At 40.5% G+C, this 21,401-nt stretch overlaps 1 protein-coding gene across 1 annotated transcript; it reads left to right on the forward strand.

Annotated features, from left to right (window-relative positions):
* The first annotated feature begins 127 nt into the window (after window positions 1-127).
* tp73 (tumor protein p73) lies at window positions 128-20,270 on the forward strand. The gene is given in 14 exon segments (XM_029434970.1): window positions 128-186; window positions 985-1,135; window positions 5,975-6,223; window positions 14,241-14,427; window positions 14,610-14,725; window positions 15,384-15,493; window positions 15,910-16,052; window positions 16,265-16,353; window positions 16,610-16,699; window positions 16,701-16,738; window positions 17,074-17,228; window positions 17,341-17,473; window positions 18,884-18,977; window positions 19,651-20,270. Coding segments are annotated over 14 exon segments (2,016 nt in total). The 3' UTR covers window positions 20,053-20,270.
* Window positions 20,271-21,401: the final 1,131 nt, after the last annotated feature.

Raw genomic sequence — 21,401 nt, forward strand, 5'->3', positions numbered from 1 at the left:
GTTTTAGATTGCTTCCGCACGTTTGTTAAAACTCTGTGAGTTTTAATTCGTATTTTTTTCATTAAAAAAAACTGTGTGTGTGCTCTGCAGGGTGATCTGTCCCTCACCAGACTACCCATCCTCTAAAATGTCCCACTCCACTGTTACTGAAGAAGGAGGCACCTTCGAACACCTGTGGAGCTCCCTGTGAGTGTCAACAACACCTGCTGACGATTGTTTTACTTTCTGTTCATGAACATATTTTCCAAATTGCGTCATAGTTTTATTTTGAAATGCATCAGGAAATAATTACAATACCCATATGATTCTGTCATAACCTACCAGATTATTTTATGAGTAAATTATGATATAATTATTCCAAATTCAACACTAATCCATAGTGTGCTTTAATTTAAAAGCAGCAGCCTACATGGGGAAAGTGATGTCCCATTTTAGACTGAAAAAAATATGAATATTTATTAGAGGTTTTGGTGTGCAGAGTATTCAAAAACACAAAGTCAAAGACAAACAAATATCTGCATTTTCAGTCACTTATTTTCATCTCATTTCTGCACATGAGAAAATGTAATGAATATATATTTTCCAACCAAGGAGCTTCCATTTCTTTCTTAATGTTGCACTGAATAAACATCTATAAATAACACAGTAGTTCTAATCTTTTTAAATCTTTTCAAAATCTTTTGGGATATCCAACAATAACATGTATACCAGAATAAATACCAAATACCAGATTGCTTTAAACAAGCTGTCCTAAAATATTATTTTGTTTGTTAAACAACAAAAATATCAATGATTAATTTTAACTAACGTTATATTTCCCCTTCCTTTAAATCTTTTCTCATTACATAAATAATATATTTCTTACAAAGGTCTGTTTATTTGCTTATCAGTTACTTTGTCATGTGACACGCTTGTGCTATGTAATTATTTTGAAAGCTCATCCCTCTTTGATCAACTTGTGTTCATGTTGTCGTGTGTTCACAGGGAGCCAGACAGCACCTACTTTGAGCTCCCCCCAGGCAGCCAGCCAGGTGAGCGGCAACTGCCTTCTACTAGCACCCCTGGGAGCCACCGCAATGCTGCCGAGGTCTCCATGGATGTCTACCAAATGAGGGACATGAACGACAACGTGATGGTAGGAACAAGCTTCCATTGCACCTCAGTTTGTGATCTTCCTTGTGGTCAAGCTACAAAGCTGCCGCTTCTGCCACCTGAAGGATGCTTTCATCCTCTATGTCAGATCTGATGGTTTCTTTGTAAGCACACACACACACACACACACACACACACACACACACACACACACACACACACACACACACACACACACACACACACACACACACACACACTTTTTCCCTCCAGTGTTGAGGAGATTCCCTCCTATGCAGTTTCCCTCTTCTTTGAAGCCTTTTCCCTCTCTTTATCTCCCTGCTGAGCGGCCTGTAGGGACTGTGTGTGTGTGTGTGTGTGTGTGTGTGTGTGTTGTGTGTGTGTGTGTTGTGTGTGTGTGTGTGTGTGTGTGTGTTGGGGGAGGGCTAATTAAACCCTAAGCCAGGACCCATAGCTGCTCCACTATAGAGCCATCTGCAGGCTGAGGTGTGTCTTTGCACATTAACAAACATGCCCAGGTGCATATTTTTCTTCCTGAATGGAAACCTCATATCCACATATTATGAATGATTTTTCTTGAAAGTAATTGAATGCTTTTGAGAATGTAATCATTTTACTGATGGTCAAGTTTTTGCAGGGTCACACTGATATGCACTGTTCCTCTTGTACATTTCTCCACTCTGTCCTCCCTTTCTGATCTGGAATATTGGTTGAATCTAATCTTTAGGGGTGCAAGCCTGGGCCTGCCTGGCCAGATAATGAACAGTCATGACAGAAATAAGGGGGCGGAGCAAGGATTTGTTGTTAGGCACCTATGCAAGGCAAGTTGAGAAGGCCCAGTCAGGCAAGAGAAACAAGTGGGGGAGAAGAGAGGCAGGACGTCCCCTGTATCCTCCATCATGTCCCGCTCCACAGAGAGGTCAGCTGGCCGCAGAAAGCTAATCTCTTACAGTCACACTTGACCACAGCAGACTGTAAGTCTTATGAGAGCCGGGTCACAGAGACATAGGAACACCCCATCTAATCTTTCAGGAGCCTTAAGATGCTGTGCACCGTGGTAAGTGGACCAGAATGAATTGTTTATGCTCTGGCTTATCGAGGCCTTTTTTTAAATGTTTTGAAAATGGTGTTTTACTGGTGTGGTAGTGGAGATGCTTTGTGTTATGGAGTGTAGACATTCTAGTATTACTCTGGTTCAGGAAGTGTCACTGTTTCAAAATTGAGGGCCAACAGATGAAAGAGTGAATCATATGCTCATGACTCATCATGCTGTTTGTTTGATATTTGAAAATCTAGTCTGTGTCCTCTTGTATTTTTTTCCATGCAAGCATAATAATAAGCTTTAATAATAATAATCTTTATTTGTATAGCACCCTAAGAAGCCATGGCTACTTTAATTTGAACTAGTGTGCTTATTATAGTACGATTAGATATGTATCCTGGTGTAATGAGGTTAGTTTAATCAACATTACATTAACAAGTTGGATTCATTTGGAAAGATGGATGGTGACTCATGACCCTGAAACACAGACACATTTTGATCCAACCACAAGATGCAATGGCTATCTGTAATTGAACGTTCCTTCATTTTACTCTTACGTTAATTATGAAGTATTGAGGCATTGTAAACTGCTAAGATGTTTACTTTAATTGTATAAATATATATTCTACAGAGTTGGCAAGAATGTGGACTTGTTGAGAAAAGTATATCGCTTTACTGCACTTTGCCAAATATTCCCAACAGGGGGCAACCTTCTTACACATCACTCCACATTTTACCTCCACTCATCGTCAGCTCTATTTAACTGTCGTTTAGACAGGCTGCAGTTTTCATATCATGCCATGTCATTCATTTATGGAGCCTAACTTTTGATTTTGGTCATGTTGTTTCCTTGTGTCAACAGTGCCATATGAAAACATGCGAGTCCCTGTTGTTAACTGTTTAATGAGTAGCTGTAAACAGAGGTCATTATCAGGGCGATACTCAGCCCGTAATGTTTCACTCATCTTGACAAGTGAGGTTGACTGTGGCTGACTTATCTATGTTTCTAAATGTTTTTAGCCTTTAAAGCTTTGAGTGGCATCCACTAGGATAGCTGCCCATAGGGGACATCAGATGCTGTTGGGATGGAAAGCTTAAACACTTAAACACACAGTGAACACACATAGTGAACACACACACTTGCTCACCCAGTGGCGGCAGAGGTTTTAGCTCTGTTTCAACTTGTTGAGGATCGAGTTTAGGTTTTAAGACCAAGCACACCTGTGAGCGCATGTGTCTGTGTGAGAGTGTGTGTGCGTGTGTGCGTGTTTGCATGTGTGTGTGTGTGTTAAGTGCTTTTTTTGTTGTTGATGCATACACCTGGGCTTACCTTGTGCCCGTAAGCCCCTTTGACAATACTTGTCAGAGGAAGATTTCAAAGGTAGTAAACAATCAGATATTAAAGAGAAAACTAACTGATCTATTATTTTCTTAAATCATCCATTGGTTGTTTTGTTTTAAAAATATCAGTAGATTGTCAAAAATGCTATGTGTCTTTAAACTCTTTCTTCAATCCAAACCAACACTCATCTATGATGAAGAAAAGCAAAGAATTCTCACATTTAGAAATCAGTGGAAGTGGAGTCTTTTTGCTTAAAGAAAGACTATTAATCCAAATCAACACAGGCATGACTTGTTTTGAACCCAGCTGTCTCCTTTGTGCAACAGTGCATCCTCATTTAACCTACACAGTTTGAATTAAGTCTAGGCCATTGACCTGTACCTTTGCTATGATCTGATGAGCCATGACATGAAGTTTACATATCCTTGTGTAACTTTGTCTCAGTTTTTGTGTGCTAGTCATCAGTGTCTGGTGTTAAAAACACAGCAGAGCCAAGGTGAAGTGATGCTGTAAATTGCTTCAGGTTGGGTATTTATAAGTTAGGGGAATATAACAAGTTCCAGCTCTGCCAGTCTAAATGAACAGGAGGTGTGCAATAGGGCAACCAGGTGAAAGATCGTACTGCTTTCATGCTTCCAGCTGGTATACTGATGTTATTTGTTGTATTCCCTTTTCTCAAGGTGCAAAGAGAAGGAAAAAAAAGCATCAAATTATTTGTGAGGGTAGAAGTAGAAATTAATTAACTCCTTATTTTGGACCGTAACACAGCCATAGACAATAAACCTTTTATTGGGATCATCTCCATCCAGTATCAATGATTTATTTCAAGGTGTATTTCAAGTGTTGAAGAGTCCCCGTTTTTAAAAACATTCAGCCCTGACTGCTGACTTAATGCTGTATTGATATACAATACTGGGGGGGGGGGGGGAGTCTGAACCTTGAACTCTTGTTCTTTCATGTGTTTTCCTTCTTGCCTCGCTCTCTCTCTCCCCCACTCTCCCCCACTCTCCGTCAGTCCAGACAGTGTTTACTTAGTGCAGGCCTTCACATGGTGTTTTGGAGCGTGTGCATACATGCGCCCCGGCATTGCCGTCTATGTCCGGGCTTGCCATAATTAGAATGTTGTAAAATTTTTGGGTTCCCATCCGTCTTTCCCTCTCTCCTTCTCTCCCCTCGTCTCAGTCTATCGTTTCACTCTCTCCACACCAGTCCTCACCTTTCTCTCTGTCCTGGCTGTATGTGTCTGTGTGAGTGTGTGGGTGTGTGTGTGTGTGTGTGTGTGTGTGTGTGTGTGTGTGTGTGTGTGTGTGTGTGTGATGAGTCCACTGATGCACGCCTCACTTGAACTCTCTGGTTAGGATATGGTCCCGCACTCTCTTTGCTTTCCTGTGTTTGGACGTTTTTGACTGAAGAGTTGACTAATGAGACTAAAGCACTAGAAGATGTACTACGTGAAAAAGAAGGTAACAATTATTATTTTCTTCTTCTGCTCATAGGGTAATTATGTGTTGCTATTTGAGTGTGAGCCTGCCTTCAGTGTCAGTTATTTGACACACATGTGTACAGTACAGGCAGCAGGGATACATCTGGGGGATTTATTTTTATAAATCAATGATTTAAACTGTTTGTGTTTTTATATCATGTCGGTTTGTGTTGTTGAATGTGAATCAACTGATGCTAATTGTTTGGATAATGGATGCATTGTTGTAGAAAGTAATTGTCTGATGTTGATGAGTAAAAGGGGAGCAGCAGGACTCACAGTACAGCAGTTTGCTGTTTGTGCTTTCTGACTTTTGCGTGTTTTGGTTCAAGTAGTATGACAGGGAAACAACACATTTACATGGATGATCCAAAATAATAATAATAATTACAGCAGCCACCAAGCAGCTTTCCCTCATGTGGCTCCTGAGCTTGTGTTCGACTATAAAAGGGCCTCACAGAGTGTGTTAATTTTGACAAGTGTCTCACCTCACACACGTCAGGGCAACAAATCTTCCCTCTTCTTAAAGTGGAGAGGGCAAAAGGGGAATGGCAGGCAATTAGACAGATTCCGCCTGTGTTTTACAACTTGTCTCGTATGGCCTCAAGCAGGCTTCTGTGGGGAACTCACTGCAACTGCTGCTCACTTACACTCACTCATACACACACACACAAACACATCATTTATTTGTCTCTGCATTCCTCATGATTTTAGCTCCAAATCTCATCTTTCATGTATAAATCACAGAAAAAGGTCTCAGCATTGATGATGGACACCTACCTAGACAGTTACACATGCACCCAACCCACACACATGCAGCATAACAATACCCGTAACTCCCTGTAATCTGACCTCCCTTTAAGCCTCCAAACCCCTGTCTCTCCAGCACCTCTACCTGTGCCCTCCCTTCGCCTCTCTCCTCCCTCCCTATCCTCCCTCCCTCCCTCCCTCCTTTGTTGCCTCCCTCATTCTCTTCCCTTTTTCTTTTTCTCCCCAGTCCCAATACAACATGCTGAGCAGCAGCATGGAGAGCCTGGGGAGCCGAGCGACGTCCGCCAGCCCCTACAGCTCCGAGAACGCCTCCTCGTCAACCGTGCCCACTCCCTCACCCTACTCACAGCCCAACTCCACCTTCGAGGGCCTGTCGCCTGCCCCGACCATCCCCTCCAACACCGACTACCCCGGACTGCACACCTTCCAAGTGTCCTTCCAGCAGTCTAGCACTGCCAAGTCTGCCACATGGACCGTGAGTACACACACTTTCCTGGCTTTGGCGTGCAGTTTGTGTGTGTGTGTGTGTGTGTGTGTGTGTGTGTGTGTGTGTGTGTGTGTCTCTTCGTCTTTTTCTTTCTCTCTGTCTTACTGAGTAACTATTGGGCGCACACACATAAACATGCGTACAAAGACATTATTTTTCACACACTTACTCAAGCCTGCACATGTACAGGCATGCTGTGTGCAAGAGAAAGTAGTGCATCATTCAGTGATTCGTCATGTCCTCTACTCACCTCTCACAGACAAATCCAATGTGATGAATGCAAGAGGGAAAGTTTGGTGCGTGTTCGAGAAAGTTTTTGTCCTGGGTGCTCAATCTATTAAAATAAAACAAAGTTTGACTCAGAAGTTTAAAACACACATTTTAGTTTCTGAAACCATTTTATCTTATCAAGCACAATGTTCAATATCAATTTGAGAAGTTTCATCTACAGTAATGTCTTAGAGTGTATGTACAGTGAATGTAATGTAAGTCTAGGAATTGTTGTCATAATATTACATTGTAATAATAATGTATTATTAGAGTAATAATACAAATAATTGGAAAAGGCTGTGATGGTATTCAGTGTTACTGAAAAATATACATCTGGTATTATTTTTAAACTTTTGATTCATGCTTCTTACTGAAATGGCTTCCAGAATATTCTTAGTTATGCAGCGGGTACAATATATTACATTTACATGTATTGTTAATTTAATGAAGTTAAATGTAAGAAGATTATTACTTTTACTACTACTGCTCTTGCCACTAATACATGGTAGCTGTAGGAGTAGTAGTTTTAGGTAGTAGTAGTAGTAGTAGTAGTAGTAGTAGTAGTAGTAGTAGTAGTAGTAGTAGTAGTAGTAGTAGTACACTACTTAGAGGACACATTTTATGGGGTACAAGTATAAACAAACCTGAACTCTGGGCAAGAAGTCACCAAACACATCTACCTTGTGAAGTGATGCCGGTGAGAGACAGGTGAAATGAGAGCTGTTGTAATTTGTCATGACCCGATGAGAAGTCTCTGAGAAGAAAGGTGTCACCTCCGACTGTCACACAGTTGACCTCCCTGACACAAGAGAACCAAGAGACAAACTGCACTTCCTTCACTCTGTGTGTGTGTGTGTGTGTGTGTGTGTGTGTGTGTGTGTGTGTGTGTGTGTGTGTGTGTGTGTGTGTGTGTGTGATCGACTGAGGCTGTGTTTGCTGGAAGTAACCATGCGTGGTGGGCTCCTTTACTCAGCCCTCAGTGGTGTAAGAAGATCCCCCTCTGGACATTAGAGCGGTGGTCTTTGACCTGCTCCTTTTCTTTGTCTGTCTCTTTTCTTCCCCCGGTCTTAACACACACTCATGGCTGTCACCTCTGGCGTCTTAAGTTTTGTCTTTAAAATATGTCTATCATCTCCTTTCCCTCACTTCCATTCTCTGATTCAGGTCATTCTCACGGCAAAACTACATCTACAGAAACCAAGGAAACATGAACAAGAAGTATTTGCTTGTTTTACTTGAGCAATTACTGCAAAACAATGAAACCCTGAAATATGTCAGAAACCTGTTTCAACCTTGGTTAAACTTAATACTTATTATTCTGCTCTTGAAATGAACCTTCCTTACTCTGCCTGACATTTCATCGGTTTACAGTTTAAAATAGTCCTAATAACTTTATTAAGGAAATATATGAAATCAAACCATGATAATACCCCAGTTCTTATTTCTTTTTACTTTGAAGTGATTTATTTTCTCACTACTCAACCCTGCAGTCTAGTCTACACCATTTGCAGCAAAATAAACTCCTGTTATGGACATTGGTTTGCATGGATAGTTTGAAAATGATCCAATTTTATGAACAAAGACGAATGCTTTGAATCCACCTGCCTGAACAATTCAAGTCGTGGCAGTCTTTTGAACCAGGTAACGAGAGACAAAGGAGTTTTTGACTGGCACACGACTTAACATACAGATGATGACGCAGGAGAAAAAAGATTGTGAGGAAACCTGTGATTATTCAGATTCCTCTGCTGCCATTAAACAGGAGGGATTAGAATGAGAGAGCGACTGGAGGATTGCTCATAGCTTTTATGGAGTTTACTGTAATGCTTTGTTTTTAGCTCGCACGCCTGATTAGAAGATTTGTCATTTGCGAAGTATCAGAAGATCTAGTTAAGTCTTATTATGCAGTAGCTACAGAACAACACAACTTTTCATGTGTGAAATGATGAAGTATGACCATGTGTGATCCTTAAGAATATTATAACATTGATCGCCTTACAGATGTTCGCACACCACATGTATATATGCAGTATCTGCAATACATGCAATTCCAAATAAAAATGAAAGCATGCAGGAGTTTATTCATGTTTCACAGAAAACAAACAAACCAAGAAAACCAAGTGTACATAAAGGTTTGTCTGAGGCTCACATCATGTCGGCGAGTCGTCTCAGAAGTGCTCGTTTTCAAAAGAAAAGAGATTACAGTCTAGCCTCTCGGAATGAATACGTTTCTACTAATGGCAGGGGATTTCCTAAAAACAAGGGGTGCATGAGGATTTGTGTCTAATGTGCATGCACATCTGGGTGTGTGTATTTAGGCAAAATTCAGTGCAAGGCCCAGGTTCGAACATGCTTGAAAATAAAGGATGGCTATGTGGACCAGACTGAGTCACCTCTTTTGAATGAAGGGGTTAACACTCTATGGGTTTTTTGATGATTTTTTGTGGCCTCAGGCAACGGGGAATGCCAAATGCCATAGGGGCATATTGACTATAATCAGCTAGCCGCCCCTTGTCCCCACCCCTCTGCCTCCCACTGAAAGCGGGTGGCATGCAGTGTTTTGGGAGATTACGAGAAATGCAGCTGCCTATTGCATCAATCATTTCTCAATAAATCTTCTTCTTGTCACATTGTCAATTTAATGATTTACGGGTGGTTTGTGGCTGCATACAACTGGCTGCCAAGCCGGTCCATGTCGGCTTCACCATTCAAAAGGTGAAAGAAGAGAAGAGAAGAGAAGAGAAGATAATCCTGGGGAAGAGATTGGAACAGAAGACACAATCCTTTATTTCTCTCATCTATCATAATGTTTCCACATACAGTAAATCCATTCAAGCCCATGTTAAGCTAGTCTGGTAGTCTCCCAGTCCCCCTCCTGTCTCGTCAAGACACATTGTACATTAGTGATAATAGCTCTGAAACTCTTGCCACTCTCTTGCGTCTTGAATATGATTCCTTGGCTTGGACGCTGGCGATCGTCATCGTGGCTGGAAATGAGATCTAACACCTCAGCCTTGTCAAATAACAGGACCTCTTTCCGTACACTCAGACATCAGTTTATATGTGTGTGTGCGTGTGTGTGTGTCTGTGTGTGCGCGCACGTGTACAGTATGTGTCAGAAGTGGGAGGGCGTGTGATGCGGTGGGTACGGGCTCGAGCATGCAAGGCGGCTTGTCAGAAGCTGATCTTCCCAGCTATTAGCCTCTCTCCGTTAGGACACAGGCCTCAACTCGCCCTGCATAATGCATCCTTCCCTTCCTTTCTCAATGCATCATCTGCGGCCACATCACCACAGACCAACCTGCTGTGCATCGGATCTGCGAAAACACACTCCATAAGGAAGATTTTTCTCACACATTTCGTTGCTCAAATGGGTTTTATCAACACACCAGTAAATACGTGAAGTTTATGTGATTCAGATCAATTTGTACTGCAAATACGAGTGATTTTTGAGCTACCCAGTAGATGAAGCGCTTGAAGAAAACAGCCTCCAGGTTTGATATCATAGCTCATTTAATTCCTGTTCAACAGTATAAATTGTCCAGTATAAACATTGGTCAGGAAATGTTCTGGACTATTCTGGGATGCCATCAATAATGTAAAGTATGTGGTCTATTCTGCTATTTGTCCCTTAACACTCTATGTAACACCTTCTGTCTGCACGACTTTTACAATCTCCATGGACTGTGCCAGTGCTGTCAATGCATCCTTTAAAGTATGGTGAATAACAGTCAATGTGAACACTTTACTGGGGTAAAGGAGGCTCAGATAATAACTGTATGTTGTTAAAGAGTCCGCCTCTAAGGGGTCATTACATCCTGCTTTATTTCCTTTTAAAGTCTCACAGGGAAAAACAGTAGTTTCAACAGCAATTACCACGATGTCAACGAAAGTGTAAGAGATTCTCCAATTTTCTATATTGATTTGAATCCCATATAATTATAGACTGTATAGAAATCCAGCTTAGGCTTTGTGGATGTGTACAGTATGCATATTGTACATCAGCTCTGTGTGCCTGTCTGTATGTGTGTGTCAACGTATTTGATATTTGGACAGTTAAGCGAATTTGCGGCGGGCAAGCTGTTGCTTGTGTATATGGATGACGGTCTGGCAATTATCACCTTGTCTCTAAGAGCCTGTCAGGACCTGCCTCTACTGGTCCACCGCGTAGAAGCAGGGCCGGGGATGGATGGATAAATTAATGGATGTATCAATGAGATTGCAAAGGAAATTGACAACTACATACAGTAGTTAGAGCATTATACAGTGCTCTTGTAAAGGCATAATCATATAATAACATTTTGAAGTGAATTGCGGGATGTGTCCAGCACATTTGATTAAATCAAATGTATACATGAGCTATACATGTATTTTATAGCTCAACAGATTTCATTGAACATTGGTGGAAAGGTCGACAATTGGCCAGGGTTTATGGTGTAGATTCTGTAAACGTTTTTTTTTTTTACTTTTACACTTCATGTAATCTAATCTTTTTCAGCTTCCCTTTCCTAATTCCTCTTGTCACTCACCTTGAAGATTTTTTCCAGATCACTGACAAAACAAATAATCTCTTCAGCCTTTTACCGTGTTTGTTCTCCCGCCATCTTTTTCTCCTTCCTCTCCATCCTTTCACTTTCTCTTCGGCCTGAAAGAAAGCCAAGGTTAATGATCACTGAGCATCTCTTGTCTGTACCAGAACATACACATCCGATACTGTGATACTTTTATTTATGCTGAATCGCACTTCTGACAATGACACATGGAGCTGAACTCACAGATTTCTGTGTGTGTGTGTGTGTGTGTGCATGCCTATGCCTCGTCGGTGCATGTGCACACTAGTCTGTGTGGTGGACGAGTCGAGACGTCTCCTGTGGCTTCTGTACCCCGGAAGACTGAAAACACAAAAAGTAATTCATGACTTCTTTATGTACTCTGCGATGTTGAAAAACAATATCATCAAAAGCTCGTCCACACTGATCCCACAGCCTATCAAAACATATTTTCTTTTTTGTGCGGATAAAGAACCAAACCTTTCTCAAATCATTATTGACCTCCTGTCAAAACGGTTAACATAAAAACAAGAGTCAGCACACGGACATTTGTCCTCTGAGTTTTTGGCTTCTGTAAATGACTACATAACTAGACTACATGTAATTAGCTCACAGGAACGTGCAAGTTCTTTAATATGAATAATATTTGTTACATTGCTTAATAATGCAGCTGAACCATGGATATTTTTGAAACTCTTGTTGTCTTCACAGGTTGTACGACGTCTGACATTTGCAAGTCAGTTGCTAAAAGTCATTGTCATTGGTGATGTAGGGTGCTATACTGTAGATACTAAAAACAAAGTCAGTTTGCTGTTTGCATTTTTCTACAGAAGTGTATTGAACCACCCCCATGACTGGATATCTATGACTCATTTCTGTGATGCTGCCTACTAAAAGGTTAAACCATATTTCCTTTGTTCCTCTTGCCAAACGCTGAAGGAGTTAATATTATTTCTGTGGCCATAAAGGAAATCAAACCCATGGTCAGGAAAAGTCTCCAGGTCTGTAAATAAAAAAGTCTGTCTGGCAGTTGCATCTCAGGGAAATTATTTATTCATGGTATGGACGGGCTGTTGAGACTTGTCATGAAAGCTAGGTGGGAAAAGGTAATGTTGTGCACAGGTATTTCTATTGCCCTCAAGGTGTGTGTGTGTGTGTGTGTGTGTGTGTGTGTGTGTGTGTGTGTGTGTGTGTTAGTGAGGGGCTTAGTAACGGTGTCACAACAAGGAATCCAAGCAGTTGTTGGTGTAGGAATGACTCTTTCCCAGCCGTCATTGTGCCAGATGTTGTCCGCTGTCTGTGAGAGTCTTTGAAAGGTTATTACATTTAAATTTGAAGAATTTAAATGTTGTTAATAAATGTTATTTAACTGTTATAAAAAGCTTGAATCTCTTATTAAATCATGGACACTATAAGTAGCAATAAGGTGCAGTAGGATCAAAGTCCAAGAGTCCAAAAAAAAAAAGAGAACAATTAAGGATAATCAATAATGATCTTGCATGAGGGGGGAGAGATGGGTTTGGAAATCAAAGGCTAAGAAAAAGAAGAAAAGCTTTTTAAACAGGAAAATTATGGGAAGAGAAATATTGGGGAAAGAATGATGGGACTTCTGGGGTGGTACAGGAGGGGTTTTGGGGACCTGAAAGACCTTCCCTGCCTCCTGAAGGTCTTTCAATACAGTTTGTAATACAGCCTCAAGTCTCTTATTTTGTGAAACTTTGGAAAGCCACCTCCACAGAAGACTTTACAACTATGTCTCCAGAGTGAGTGAGTACTCCTTGTGACGAGTTAACTCTTATGGTGGAGCGTCCCTTTAGGAAAGGTAAAGATGGTGGAAGGTTGGATATATGCTTCCAAGATAACATACAGTGTTTTCTTTCTGAACATCATTGATGTTTGATGGTTCATACTTCATGGTTAACTCCAAGGCTGAAAACATACTCCTCTACGAAACTCACATTTTTCTCGCATTAAAGCATTCACCAAATGCAGGATGATCTGATGAAACTTTCCAGATAAAAAATGATAGCTAATTAAAAAACGATGCTTTGAATGGGATTTTGGTTTAAGATGTAACTGGTCGGGTTTGAGTACGATCCTCTCTCTCCTTGTGTTTTCCATGAGCATCTTTAGCTGTATGTACTGTATTTGCCATAAGATGCGCTGCTGTATTTGTATTCAGGCCCATTGTAGCAAGTCCACACAGGATAACTTTCTTCTCAGTTTTTTCTGGAAGGTCTCAGTTTGATTTCCAGAGGGAAGATTTTTGAGATTTTGTGATTGTGTCGGGGCATGTTAAGGCTTCTTCATCGCTTGTCCCGGTTTCTTTGGATGCATCTGGCATTTACACACACACGCATGCACAAATGCATGCGTGTGTGTGTAAATGCTCGTAAACGGAGGAATCACTGAAGACTTTATCACAGCTCAGCACATTCTCATTGAACTTTGTGAAGGTAGTAAAACTCTGACTTTTAATTATCATCCATTCTTTTCTCTTTCTGTCAGCTTGTACACACAGTGACAAACCATTGTTTCGAAACTATCCTTTTGAGCTTCCGCTTTACCTTCGCCAGCTCTTACATTGCCACCCACAAACCTAGTCTGCTGGATAATAATCATTTATTCGTTCTAATAACACAGTAATTACCTTTACTACACAGACCTTCATTTAGTGCCAACTGTTATACAGTCCTCGTGTATTTTCCCATTTTCTCTTCCTTTCATGCTTTCCCTTCCCTGAAATGACACAATCTGTTCTCCAGTCATAATTGTCCTGTGGTAACAAAACACTATTGCATTATCATATCATCACCCAGCTCTTTATTTGTCCACTTTGTCTTCTGTTATTTCAAATATTTTATTGGCTGATGTGTTGACAGGTGACTCAATGGTTCAAATCTCCTGAGACATTATTTTTGCTATGATGTCAGTGGTTGCACAGCCTTTGAGATTAACCCATTTCCATTAACCTTTTATCTCTCCTTGAATTCATCCATAGCTACTACTTGAGAGCATTTATATGAAACTGCAAAGACACAACTTTCTGTGATGGGACTGACTTATTGTAATGTTCTGAGAATATCCGAGCGCATACAGCTCTTTCATTGCGTCATTGCACACCATATATCAACCCAGACCACTGACTCGAGCCTCTCCGGTTCTGTGTGTGTTCTCCCCCCCAGTACTCTCCCTTGCTGAAGAAGCTCTACTGTCAGATTGCCAAGACATGTCCGATCCAAATCAAGCTGTCCTCCTCTCCTCCTCATGGCAGCATCATCAGAGCCATGCCCGTCTACAAGAAGGCGGAGCACGTCACGGAAGTGGTCAAACGCTGCCCCAACCACGAACTAGGAAGAGACTTCAACGATGGTATGAGCCTTGACCATAACTGACTCCAATAATATCCCTAAATATGATTATTTTGTTGTTGGGTGTAACATTCTGGGTAACAAAGGCAATGACTGTGAAATCACCCATCATACATAATTCATTAATAATAACATTTGGTGCATTCTGTGTCCTCACTCCTTCTGCCATCATTCTCTCCACAGGTCAAGCAGCCCCGGCCAGTCACCTGATCCGAGCGGAGGGGAATAACCTCTGTCAGTATGTGGATGATCCTGTCACTGGCAGGCAGAGTGTCTTCTTGCCGTATGAGGCTCCACAGGTTGGTTGTTCAGCTGCTTTGTATAACAGAGAATTCTTTGTTTTAGGTGCATTAGGGACTGAACTCATGACTTTCAAAAATGATGGTCTAGCGATATTTACTAATGAAGTGAATCCACTTGATTTCCATTATACCAGTTAAAAAAGCAGACAGAGAAATCCCTTTCACAAAAATTTGAAGTATTTGTGGAATGTGAATTGTACAAATGTTTACATCTCAATATCTGAAAGATGTCTCTTATATTTTGTACATTCAGCCCAAATGATGTGGTTCAAGAGAACCAAAGGATCAGTTGAGCCCATACTAAAGAAACAGTCGATTTCTGTGAGGTAGTTCATAGGAAGCCCATCTATAAATAAAGATGACGAACATGTCCAAACAAGTGCAAGAGTGAGAAATGATCATGTCTGTGATTGCACCTGAGGAGGTTATTGAAAAGCCCGATTGTGTCGCCTCACATCACAGTGCTCTACAACACTGCCCTCTGGTGGTGGATTGTCATATTTACTTTAAAATGGGAGGTTTGCTTGTGTGCCGATGTGCCTGAAAAGAAAATGGTTGAAACACAGAAATACCAACATTTTGAAAAAGTGTCAGAGACTAAACCAACAAATCTTTGCATCCACTTACTGTTGAGATTCATTGTTTTGTGTTTCAGGTGGGGACTGAGTTTACCACCATCCTGTACAACTTCATGTGCAACAGCAGCTGTGTGGGCGGCATGAACAGGAGACCCATCGTCATCATCATCACTCTGGAAACCAGGGAGTAAGTCAACATTTTCACAAGTGCAAACAAGGTTCTTCTTTTTAATAGAACAAGCAAGCAATACAGCAATAATTTGGATTATTTCTGAAACTGGGTACTTGGATTTTTGAATGTCAGTCTTGAATTTGCAAATGTTTTACAACATTATACTGGCAACTGATACAGAACAAACCTCCCAAACCAACCCGCAGAACATACTACATTTTACACATCAGATTATTCACTTCTATTATTTATTGTACAGTGCCCTTTACCATTATTATGTACATAGAATATTGTGAGGCTATTCAGGTCCGCCAAGCTAAAGTGAAATTGAATAGTGAAGACATGCTTGGACTTGGAATGTTAGAGAACCTACGTTTTCTCAACAAACATCACTTGATAAGTATATTTCTTACCCCTCATCATCTCTGCAGTGGTCAAGTGTTGGGCAGAAGGTCGTTTGAAGGTCGGATATGTGCGTGTCCCGGCCGAGACCGCAAAGCAGACGAGGACCACTTCAGGGAACAACAAGTCCTGAATGAGAGTGTGTGCAAAAATGGCAGCGCCAACAAGCGCAGTGAGTTAAATTAAACTGAATAACACGTTCATGTTAACTACACATTTAAATAGTTATAGGACTTTTCATGTGTTGTGATACTTGTGCTGCCGTCTGGCTGTTGGTATACCTTCAACAATCAACACAAAATGGTCCAAAATATATTGTTCGAATGAGATTGTGAAATGTGTTAGAAACCTGTTTGAGCTTATTTCTGTTTCTGTCGTTTGCAGACTTCAAACAGAGTCCGCCAAGTATTCCCAGTCCAAATATTAACATGAGGAAGAGGCGGCATGGAGAAGAAGAAATTTACTATATTCCTGTAAGAGCCTTTCACACATTGTATATGCAAAATGGTTAGCAGTGCAATACAGACAAAGTCTGCAGATGATTTAGATGTAACTAATGAAATGTTAGCCCTTTAAATGTTGAATTCATTCATGGAGCAGAATGTGGAAATATTAACTTTGCAACGACCTCAACAGAGTCAATTAGTATTGTATCAAACACAGAAAAAACAAATGTAGCATTTTAAATGACCTGCTCAATGTTATTGTATGTGTTGTGTTTGTGTGTAGGTCCGTGGTCGGGAGAACTTTGAGCTGCTGATGAAAATTAAAGACAGTTTGGAGCTGGTGGAGCTGGTGCCACAGCCGCTGGTGGACTCCTTACAGACAACAAACACAGCAGCAGCTTCTGCAGAGACCGTGAGTCACTCCAACACTGACGTATGCACAGGCACACAGACAGCTGCTGGTACATGTACATACCTACTGTACATAAAGCCGTGACTGAAAAGATTGGATCGACCTAAACACATGCACACACAAAAAGGTTCATAGAAATCACACACTGATTTCTTTATGACTATTTTCTATTATTTTTTCTTTTTAAATAAGGGAAGAAGTTGGAGTTATAAACTCAGACTAGAACATCCCTCATGAAAAGCAATATTTAGAGTCTTGAGGATTATTTTTTGCACTCTCTATCACACAGACATACACATTCCTCTAACCTCAGCCCCTTCTCATGTTTCCTCTAGGAGCCATATAGCATCCCCGTCCTCTTACTCTCCAATGTCCAACATGAACAAGCTTCATGTCCACGGAGGCCTCAACAAACCGTCCTCAGTCAACCAGCTGGTGGGGCAGCAGCATCAGCAACACCACACTGCCCCCACCTCCATAGCTCATATGGGTGAGTATCTACTGTATGTGTGATTCAAATCAAATCTGATGTACTCATGTAGCACATGTTTCAAACCAATTCTGCTGCTCATTATTTCATTGATCACCCCTCCTTCTCACAGGTTCAAACATGCTCAACAGCCACCACATGCAGGGAAATGGTGATATGAATGGTGGCCACGGCAGTCAGACTATAGTATCTGCCTCCCACTGCAGCCCGCCCCCTCCATATAACCCTGACCCCAGCCTTGTCAGGTACCTCACCCTCCAATGACACTATTTATTTATCCTCCTGTAAAGGGCCAGCAGACAATCAGATGCACTTGTTGGGTTAAATACAAATAGGTGCCATGTTGATGCCAAAACAGCTTTTTTTGGCCATGTTCGTACAAATTTGTACAAAATTTGAAAAGTTCCCAATTTGCAGCAAAATGTGTATGGATGGAGTTGTTTTATGCAGTCAGTTTGATTGGATTATGGCTGCTTTGTAAAAGCTTGCTATAACATCACAAATCGTCTCACAACCATGGCTGGTGCCATTATGAAGGTCCACTGGAGAATTGGTTGCATGGAAATAATGTCTATACATAATTGGAAAAAAGCTGGAAGACGTTATTTGAAAGGTTGTGTTAAGGAAGTAGGTTAATTCAGTATGTTATGAGTACAATTGAAAAGTGTGTAATGGTATGTTTCCAAACGTTGGCCACTTTGATTGAAAAACTGCCCTGTACCCGCAGTAGTACGAGATATGTCTAAGTGTCTTTGTTAAATGGCGAAAAGTAATTTGCAAAACAATTGGTGTTCTAGCCTAAGCTAGCTCCTATTAAGTGTTTAAATCAGCTGTGTTGATCAGCTCCCATTCAAAAATCATGTCTGCTCAAGAGTTGCAGACGTCCACTATGGCTGCCGGAGGGTTTGCTATGCCACCCAAAAGCCCATACTGTGTGTCATACACTTAGATCTAAAATCGTCACTGTGTATACAGCCATCCTTTGCAATGCACTACAGCCAGTTTTCTTCAAAAGAAATTCCATTGTTTAAGTTCTGTTTAATTTAAAACAGGGTTTTTTTCATTTTATTTTTTTAAGATAATGTGTCAATGCAGTCGTTTTAATACTTAAAGTTTGCTTTTGCAATTTTAACATTTTTGATACAGCAGACTTTGTCCACCTTTATGGTTTGTAGATTGTTATGTTTATTGTACAGTTAAATTGTACAGTTAGCTTCTTTTTTTCGATTACACTGTATGTTGCCAAAACGTTAACATTTCATGTATTTATAATAAAGGTTCTTCATCAAAGCAAGAATGGCCTTATGAATCATTAATATAAATGCATGTTTTTGGTTTTTACTTCCACAACATCTATCAAGATGTATAGTTTGTGTACACTAGAGGCTCGATCAGTGGCCTAAGTCTTCCACTCAGTCAACAGCTTGAGTAGATAATAAAGGAACATAACATAATGGTGCAGAAAGGTGCTTTTCTATTCAGTTCTGTGTAAAAATAAATGCTAACCCTAATGATCAACTTCTTTATTCTACTCAAGCACAACTGCACTTTTCATCAGTGTTAATGACGTTGATTTTTATATCCTAGTCATACTTCTAGCTTTGTAGATGTGGTCTAATGGCAGTCTAAGCAGCCCTGCTTTTCTCCCCTTACAGTTTTCTAACCAGTCTGGGCTGTCAGAACTTCATTGAGTACTTCACCTCCCAAGGCCTCCAGTCCATCTACCATCTCCAGACTCTCTCCATGGAGGTAACCTCTCTGTTCCTGCTCTCGTAATCTCACAGTGAAAGTAACAACAATTTCTGTGCATAGAGCTTCATAGTAGGGGTGTCGCAACATATCTGTATTGACGATAACTCCTATATAAAAAAATCTAATATTGATATCATGTTAATAATACACATAAGGTGAAGTTGTGTAAATAATCCAGCACCTCTTAAATCATTTCTGTTTCTTTGTGTTCTCGCTTCCTCAAACGCCACAGAAAATAGAGAAAACGCACAATAAACAAACTGATAGCGTTATTATTATTAATCATTTTAATTGTTCTATAGATATTGCGAAAATATGGTTATTGTGAATTATTTTGGCCATGATAATTGTGTAGTGAAAATCTGATATTGTGACAGCCCTACTTCATAACAAAAAGAAGTAAATAGTGACCATAAAACAGATATAAATGTCCCAGAGAAAGGTTTTTGAAAAGCAAAGGATGGACATAGTTTTGCCTCGTCTTACTAAAGGTACCCTGTGGAGTTTTAATGACCACTAGTGGTGATGTAGAGCAATGTTTTGATGAGCAGGTCCATATATGTTTTGGTAAGCAAACACATGAGGATGCACATGCACTTTTCTTTCTCTGTTCATAGTTTTCTCCTATATTCTTACACTCCTCCAATGTGTAACTTTGTGCTGTCACCAGGATTTAGGTGCACTGAAGATACCGGAGCAATTCCGCCTTGCCATCTGGCGAGGTCTGCAGGACATGAAACAAGTTGCTCCCCTCCAACTGCCTGCCGCCTCTCATCACCATGACTATCATGGCCAGCAGCTTCTTCGCTCCAGCAGCAACATGACTGCCTCTGCCATGGCGGCCATTGGTGCTGCCAGCGGAGAACTCCAGCGTCAGCGCGTCATGGAGGCCGTGCACTTTCGTGTCCGCCACACCATCACCATCCCCAACAGGTCAGGTGTCGTTGGGACGTCAGGGATGGCAGCAGCTACTGATGAGTGGGCTGACTTTGGTTTCGACATGCCCGACTGCAAGCTGTCACGTAGCAAGCACTCCATCAAGGAGGAGTTCATGGAAAGTGATGTTCATTGAGCCCGAAGAGAGTCTTTGGACCGTTTGTCCAATATTATTGTCAGCATCAGCCTATTTACAAAGTGAACACATGTGGATTGGGTCTCTAAACGTGTTTTTAGGTGTTGCTGTCATACTTGTCCTCTAAATGTGTCAGTGATATTGCAGAGAATCAAGTTCCATTTTGATTGTGGGACATTTCTGTGTGTTAATGAACTTTCCCGTGCAGTCTCTATTTTGTGCTTGAACAATTGTTCCACCCAGAAGATTGAACATTAAATGACACAAAAGGATGTCTCAAGTCTAAATAGCAAATACCACTGTGGCAAAAGCATTGTCAAGGCGATGCTAAACACATTTGGTCTGGACTATACTTGTTGGGACTCTAAGGAGTGCATTTTTAAAAAATGTCTTGAAAACAGAATGTTGAGTGGCTGCAATGTGCAATTACACAAAACACATTTACTTTTACAGAATCCAGTTACATTTATAAAAATAAAATGTAACAATTTCACATCCGCACAAATGTGGCCATCAATTTATCACCTTTTTTTTTTACAACTTGTCTTTGAATTCACAAAATTGGTTTTCAGCTGACTTATTTATTGTTCTTTCAGTTTCCTCTCACTTGTACAAATGTATATACACTATCTTGTAAATGTTTTGGACTAGATGTGGTTGAAAAGGGGTATTATGGTTCACAATCGTGTATCTCCTGTTTGAAGCAAAGGTAAAGAATTTAATGTTAGATCTGGTAAAAACTCAAAGCTATGGGAACACATAGTCGTATATATTTTTAATGGCTATGATAATGTGATGAGCTTTAGTTCAGTATGCCCTGATCATTTCATTGTTTAGACATTGCTTAATGAGCTTTTAGTATTAATAGTGTGTATTCATGAAAACTAATGGTAATCACAGTCAATATTTGTTCATCAATTAGTTGAATCCATTACCTTTTTATTAGGTAACAGGAAATACTGTAAACCTTGTATAGAAAAACATTGCAAAACAGTTGAGAGACAAACTATCAAAAACAGTATTATATCTTAATAGCAGGGATTTAATCTGAATTGTGAATAATAAATTGGTTATAGCATCCCTGTTTACCACAACACTAGACAAGACCGTAGCATTTTTGTCCTTCTCTGTGTATTTGAAAAAACCTTGCGGGGCAAGGTCCTTATATATTAACAATAGCTAGTTGTGTACCTCCTAGTATGTATCTTCATGGCACTTGTTTGTGGATATTTAATAGCAACATTCCAGTTTTTTTTTTTAGATTGCCATCAAGCATGATTATCCATGATTCAATTATATTGGTGTCAAATTTGTTGTAGTAGATACTTGTCTTTGTACCATGATAATCA

Source organism: Cottoperca gobio, chromosome 7 (assembly GCF_900634415.1).
Source record: "Cottoperca gobio chromosome 7, fCotGob3.1, whole genome shotgun sequence".
Taxonomy (NCBI): Eukaryota; Metazoa; Chordata; class Actinopteri; order Perciformes; family Bovichtidae; genus Cottoperca; species Cottoperca gobio.